This window comes from Hordeum vulgare, chromosome 5H, assembly GCF_904849725.1.
Source record: "Hordeum vulgare subsp. vulgare chromosome 5H, MorexV3_pseudomolecules_assembly, whole genome shotgun sequence".
Lineage (NCBI taxonomy): Eukaryota > Viridiplantae > Streptophyta > Magnoliopsida > Poales > Poaceae > Hordeum > Hordeum vulgare.
The window spans coordinates 579,500,941-579,508,520 of record NC_058522.1 but is presented as its reverse complement, the minus strand read 5'-3'; the positions used below and the strand labels follow the sequence as shown (position 1 = coordinate 579,508,520).

The window sequence follows — 7,580 nt, the reverse complement described above, 5'->3', positions numbered from 1 at the left end:
TTCAATCTTGACAAATCTTGGCAAAAATGGAGGATGAACTTGAGCTTGGGGAAGGAAACAGAGAGGAGAGAAAGCTGCTTGGACTTGGGCATGAAGAAGCAATGCTTTATATAGGGAAGACTTTAGTCCCGGTTTGTATCATCAACGAGACTAAAGGTCTATATATGTCCCGGTTGATGATACCATCCGAGACTAAAGAGGCTCGCAAGGGCCCAAGCCTGCTGCAACCCTTTTAGTCCTGGTTGGTATCACCAACCGGGACTAAAGGTCGGTCGTGCCCCCGTCCGCTCCTAGCCGTTGGAACCGGGACTAATGCTCACATTAGTCCCGGGCCCAAACCCAACAGGGACGAAAGGTGTGTTTTCCACTAGTGACATCCACAAAGTTCGATACAAGAACAGATCGAAACACACCCAACACTTATGTTATGTAATGTGTGTGTTATGCTGGTGCTAACCGTGTCATAGACGACACTTTCATTTTGTCACCCATTCATCGAAAGACCCACCATGAAGTTAGAATGAACTACCCAATCAATTATGCATTCAATCAAAATTGAAGAGTTGAATGAGGGGCTTTAAAATGGGATAGCTTAACGAAATTAGAGATTTCATTGCCACAACAACAGATTGACGGAGTCAAAATCAAGGATTGACGAAAGAAACTTCAAAATTAGGAAGCGTGGTGTATTAAATAAATGAATGAGAGAGCATATTATGGAATTATTGACTCGGTCAAAATTGGATGAACCAACTTCATATTGAGAGCTCAATTATTTGTAAGGCTTTAAAATTAGAAAGCTTAGTGAGGTTAAAATAATTGAGTGAGAAATTGTTGAACCAAATTACCAATTGATGACCTCAATTGATTCTAGGGGGTTTAATGATAGTATACAATATGGCCAATGGGGCACAACACTGAGAGGGAAAAGTACATTGTGCACGGATACACATGCCACACACCAAGCACTAACGCCGCCCGCTGCCCGAAATCACCACTATGAGCATTGTTACCGGCTGCCTCGGCTGTTCCGCCAGTCTTCGGTGAACGGCGAGTGCATGAGGAGTCAAGACGAGGCCCTTTTTCTTCTATTTGTATGTTATAATATCTTCTTCCTTTTCCAATTTTTTTCTATTATTACGAAATTAAGATTTTGTTTTCCATAGTAAAAAAGACTTGTTTTATCACTTGTTATACATTAAGTATGGAATGATAAGCGATTAATTTGTCGAAGGGCCGGGCTGCAACCATAAATACTCTTTTAAACCATTAATATGTTCAATGCTATAAAATTATGCATCATCCCCAAGGGTTACTACAAGAAAGGATTATGATAATGTCCAAATGTTTGATTTATAGGGATATATCCGAACGATCTTTCCCACCATCAGTAATCCCCCTTGCTCGATCGCTAATCCCACGAGGCCACCAACGTACATTTTCTGATTTTTTTTCTTGTCCCCGCTCGATCACTAGTCCTTCGTGATCGCTAAACCCACCAGCCCATGTTTTCTGCTTTTTTTTTCCTCCTTTCGTTTCTTCTCCTTTGAAAAAAACGTACGAAGTAGGAACTGAACTTAAGACCTCCCCTTTCAAAGCTATCTTTGATAATTAACTAGACTAAGAAATCCTATATGCATATTTACCGATTGACATCTAATTTGTATACATATAACTATGTTTGAGATAAATAAAGCAAGACTGCTTATGCTAGACGTACCAGGCTACTCGTGCTAGATTTATTAGGTAATTCACACCAAATTTACCAGGCTACCCATGCCACAATATCAAGTTGTTAAAATGTTAATATCTAAGATACCATGATTTTTGAACGTAAGTTATCATGTTTGTCGTTCAAAAACCTACCATTTTATTGACGTAGAAATTATCAATGTACATTTTCATCAATCTTTTTTTCACGGGTGAAAGTTATCACGGTGTTTGTACCTAAGTTATCAAGGCCGAGAACCTAAATTATCATGCTATTTACACAAAAGGTTATCAGAGTATGTCTTCAATAAGTTTTTTTCAAGGGTCAAAGTTATCGTACTATTTGTACCTAAGTTATCAGGTCTCGAAACCTATATTACCATGTCATTTACACAGATTTTATCGGAGTATGTTTTCAACAAGTTCTTTCAGCGGGTTAAAGTTACCGTGGTGTTTATACCTAAGTTATCAAGTCCGGGTTTGTATATTATCATCCTATTTACAAAGAAGTTATAGATGGTATCTTTTCAACAACTTTTATCCACGGGTTAAAGTTATCGTGATGTTTGTACCTAAGTTATCAAGTCGAGGAGCCTATATTATCACAAAAATTACCGGGAATACATTTCAATGAAAAGATCTTGTGTGAAAAATCATGTACATATGACTAAAAAATGGAACGTTCGTCATTTACGTATATCTATGTTTTAACAAAAAAAATCCAGGGGAAAGTTATCATGGTGTTTGTATGTAATTTACTAGGTCGGTGGTACTTAAGTTATCATGCAATTTACACCAAAGTTATCGGGTATGTTTGAACAAACTTTTTTTTCTGGATCAAATTATCATGATGTTTGAACATAAGCGCGTAAATTACCATGTTATTTACACAGAACTTATCAGAAATATTAAAAAAACCTTTTTGAACCATGTGAAGTGGTATGGAATGTGTAAGAAAATTATCGAACTTGAATGCACAACCTAAAGTAATTGGGACCGATAAGACTGTTGATTCAATTTCTTTTAGAAACTCGTATAAAGAAGGTATGAGTAGCGTGTATCTTGTGACAAACCACCAAATTTATTTGGCCTACTTGGTCATTGTCGTTTCATTGGCACATGAGGTTGTTGGCTTGATTGGCACCTGAGGTTGTGGGTTTGATTGCCCGATACCAGAACAATTTTTGGCTATTTATCTAGACACCTTGCACCACAAAAAAGTTTCCTACAAAATTGGATCCCATTAAAACGGCATGGTAGGAAAGTTAGTAATCACAAAAAAATCTGCTGTAAAATCCGATCCCATTAAAGCTCCAATAATTTCACGGCCACGCGATAAAAAAGTCAATGAAGGGGTAATTATTCCGTGACGTGTCTGTTTTCATAAAATCGGATCTCATTAAACCGCAATTAGTCTGCAGCGTGGGATCCTGATCGTGCAGCATCAAGATCATTCAGATCTGTTACCAGATTCCGAACGTTGAATATACAAATCTCGTACAAGAAATATGTTTGAAATAAAGTACGGTCTTTTTTTCTGTTTATTTTGTCCACAAAATTTTCCATGTATAATTTTTTTTGAGCTTCGGATACTGGCACCGCCACCGACGGTATCAAACACCGACACCAACACCCCACGGCCAAATTGATATACGTTATTAGTCGTAGGCGAGACCTGTTCAAAGGCCTAAGTGTATATGGACTTTTTGAGAGCAGCATGTGCATTAATTTCGGAAGTCAGACCTGCGGAACGCGATCGTGATGAACTGTACAGCTACTATACTGTTGATACTAATCAAACCATTAATAACTAACTAAATTAAGATGGGATCCTGGCCGTCAGTGAACATGGCAAGCTAGTAGCTACTCTTCTCGTATCTGTCGATCGGTCTGGAGCCTTGCATGCAGCTGGAGAATCGAATGCGGTCGATCCTACTTGCCTTGGACACTGTAATTTTTACCGATCGACGTACATCTCTCGTTGTTTGCGTCGCCATAACTCACACAAGATAGCCTGAAGATCACTGGGTAGAAGTTGCTCAGTCAAAGTTGTGGGCTCCGGCGACGTGTTAAACCCTAGGTCGCCGCAGCGCGGCGGTGGTTTGGAGGTGGACGATGCCGCAAGTAGCTAATCCAAGTCAACACACTGTGCGTGAAAGAAGATTAAGGGGTGTTTTTTTTCAGGGATTTTTTGATGTAGGGATTAAAAAAAATACCTTTTAGGCCCTGTTTTTTTAAGAAGTCCTAGGACTTTTTTTAGTCCCAACAAAAAAGTCCCTAGTCCCTACCCGTTTCTTTTCGATGACTAAACAGAAACTACAGGTCATTAAATGACATGTAAAAAGACCATGTTACCTATAATAATGTACTAGAAGTTATTAAATGACATGCTAAAAGTAGGGACATTGTTGTAAAAAGTGTCAAAAAAGTTCCGAAAAGTCTCTCCCATAGGGACTTCTTCCTTTATTCTCAAATACCCCTTTTAATCACTAAAAGTCCCTTCTGTTTATTTCACATGAGACTAAAAGGGACTTTTTTTAGTCCCTACAGCTAAAAGTCCCTATAAAAAAACACCCCCTTAGTCCCACGTGAAAGAAACAGTGGAGACTTTTAGGGACTAAAATGAGATATTTGGAACTAAAGGAAGAAGTCCCTATGAAAGACACTTTTTGAGACTTTTTTGGCATTTTTTTGAACCGTGTCTCTACTTTTAGCATGTCATTTAATAACTTCTAGTATATTACTAGGAGTAACAAGATCCTTTTGCATGTCATTTAATGACCTCTAGTCCATGTTTAGTCCTTGAAAAGAAACGGGTAGGGACTAGAGACTTTTTAGTTGAGACTAAGAAAAGTCTTAGGACTTTTTAAAGAAACAGAGCCTTAACTTAACTCGGCTAGCAGAGCAGGTTACGAGGAAACGCCAATGTCAAAGGATCCGAGCCATTGATCGCATCATTGATCGGATCTAGAGGCCTTCATGGCTTCATCCATCATCAACCTACGCGTTCTTTCACATGTCTAGGGCATCCAACAGATATAATTAATCTGTCTGTGTCAGGCCATGGGAATCTCTTGCTAATTAACTAGCCTTCTCTTCCACTCTCTTACATACTACTAGTACGGCATTTCTTACATACTACAGTATAGAGAGAGAGGGGGGGGGGGGGGATTGCTATTTGCTGTCTTGCTAGCAGCTAATCGATCTATTAGATCGATATATACAGAGTCAATGGTACTACTGCCACTCTGATAATAGGAAACTTCACATCGAATGACTCACTCAAGCACAACCAAAAGCGCTCAGCCCTCACTACTATATATACCCACCCAATCTTCTCTGCTCTCAGCACACTCAACTCCACTCCACACAGTTCACTCACAATGGCTACTAGCACCAAGCTTGCAGCTCTTGGCTTTGTTGTCCTAGTGAGCATTGGGTTCTCCGATGCAGCAAGGATGCTTGCTAGCTCCTCTAGTGCTTCTGGTGGTGGGGGAGGAGGTGGCGGAGGAGGTGGTGCCAATGGTGGCAGTGGATGGGGTGGGGGGTTTGGATCGGGTGGAGGCTCAGGATATAGTGAAAGCGGTGGAGATTGGGGTAACAAGTGGAACTTCGCCAAGGGGTCTGGAGGAGGAGGAGGAGCAGGCGGTGGTGGAGGATCAAAGGGTGGATCCGGGTCTGGTTCCGGCTCTGGCTCTGGCATAGGAAGTGGTGTGAGTGGCTCTGCATCAGCTCCTAGCGGCAATGGATACGCCAATGCTGATGGTAAGGGCGGGGGCGGGGGTGGAGGTGGTGGTGCAGATGGGTCTAGTGGAACCGGGGTTGGGTCTGGCCTTGGCAAGGGATATGGTGAGAGTGGTGTGTCAAAGGCACCAGCTCCTGTTGCCGGTGGTGATGGTACCAGCTACTCAGATGCTGGCGGTAGTGGTAACGGTGGTGGTGGCGGTAACAATGGAAATGGAGGTGGTGCCGGCACAGGCGCTGGACAGGCCGGCAGCGACGACACTTCTGGAGGCTTTGCAAATGCAGGAGGAAGCGGCAATGGTGGTGGCAAAACTGAAGGTGTCGCAGAAGGTCCAAGCGTTGGAGTTGGATCTGGTGCTGGGTCTGGCGCTGCTCAGACCGGTAGCACTGGCTCTTATTGGGAAGGCTATGCCACAGGAATGGGCGGTGGCACGGGTGCCGGCGGCGGTGAGAGCCAGAATGGTGGAACTGGCAGTGGTGGAGGCAGTGGATCCGGATCTAGTGGTGGCGGATTCCGCTAAATTACCCTTTGTTGAACAAGCTCGATTTGGAACTCGACATGTATTTTAATTTTTATCACTTTATTAGCATTTTGCATTGAAGGACACATGACATGTATTGGATGGACGATCCTGAGCGCCGATGGAAGGAACTAAATAGCATTTCTTGGATTAACATTTAACGCCTACACCTGTTCAGGCGGGTTTGTGCCAATAGACATAATAATAATGTGAAGGATTACCTCCTTTGTAGTTTTTTCTATCTCAATAGTAAAATTTCTTGATTTCACAGTTGTTTTGAATGCCTTTTTGAGTTTTGACCCAATTTACATGTTCAAGTATGTTTCTTATGCATACCCACGAGAGTATGCAAGTCTGTGGTTTTAAGAGCTACGCAGACTCCGGCTTTGCTTTCTTTTTGAAATATCGGAAAGGTGGGACTACTCTCGGGTGTAATACACCCGAATTTGAAAAACTCGAAGAAAATGAGACCAAACAAAATTCAAAAAATATGAAATTTTGAGAATACTTTGTCAAATATTTGAGCTTCTTGCAAAATTTCAGCCAAAAACAGCATCTGAGGAGCTCTCGCGAAAAAAACCATTGCTCAAACAGTGCACCATGTTAGAGTGGGTTCATTTTAGAATCTGTGTTAATACAACATTTCTGGTAAACATCAACATAGAATATAGTACTCCCTCCGTCCCAAAATAATTGTCTTAAGCTTAATACAATTTTGTATTAGAGCTAGTACAAAGTCAAGACAATTATTTTGGGACGGAGGGAGTATTAGGACACCACATTCATACGCTTAGATGCACAGTAGAAAATGTTATTCCGTAATATATACTCAGATGTATTTAACCTTCATTGTTCGTACTTTGTACAAAATGGTACTCATAACTATTAGACTAAAGAACGATAATGTGTCGCCCCTGCGCAGGCAACTGAGGGCCCCAACCGCCGATCCTCCCCTCCTTCCTCTCCCTCCACTCTGTCGTCGCTGGTGGTTAGCGTCAGGCAATGCACATTCTCCCGACGATGGCGGTGGAGGTACTGCCTCCCCTCTCGGCTCCTTGGGTAGCGCGGGACACCCCATCTCGAGGGTGTAATATCGAATTGGATCGTGGCGGCGCTGTGCTGCGGCAACAAAAGTCCTTGCCTGACGCGTAGGAATTCTTCTTGTTATTTCTCTGGTTTGCGTCGGTTTTTCCCTTGAAGAGGAAATAATGATGTAGCACAGGAGCAGTAAGTATTTACCTCAGTTTGAGAACCAAGGTATCGAACCAGAAGGAGGGCCTCGTCAAGTCCAAAGTACCTGCGCAAACACAAACAAGCTTGCACCCAACGCTTCAAAGGGGTTGTCAATCCCTTCAAGATTGTTTGCAAAGTGAGATCTGAAGGCGGAAAGTGCAACGAAGTAAAAAGTGTAAGGCTGAAAATATGGTGTGGAGTAGACCCTGGGGGCCATAGTGTTCACTAGAGGCTTCTCTCATAATAGCAAATATCATGGTAGGTGAACAAATTACTGTCGAGCAATTGATAGAACCGCACAAAGTCATGACGATACCTAAGGCAATGATCTAGCATATAGGCATCACGTCCGAGACCACTAGACCGATACTT

General features: G+C 42.1%; 1 protein-coding gene across 1 annotated transcript; it reads left to right on the top strand.

The window, feature by feature from the left end:
* The first annotated feature begins 5,043 nt into the window (after positions 1-5,043).
* LOC123399546 (putative glycine-rich cell wall structural protein 1) lies at positions 5,044-6,243 on the top strand. Its single transcript, XM_045093950.1, has one exon. The coding sequence runs from the start codon at positions 5,094-5,096 to the stop codon at positions 5,973-5,975; it is 882 nt and encodes a 293-aa protein (XP_044949885.1). The 5' UTR covers positions 5,044-5,093; the 3' UTR covers positions 5,976-6,243.
* Positions 6,244-7,580: the final 1,337 nt, after the last annotated feature.

What these genes read in the sequence shown, in the direction of transcription:
- LOC123399546 (XM_045093950.1), top strand. Translation starts at nt 5,094, where the DNA reads ATGGCTACTAGCACCAAGCTTGCAGCTCTTGGCTTTGTTGTCCTAGTG.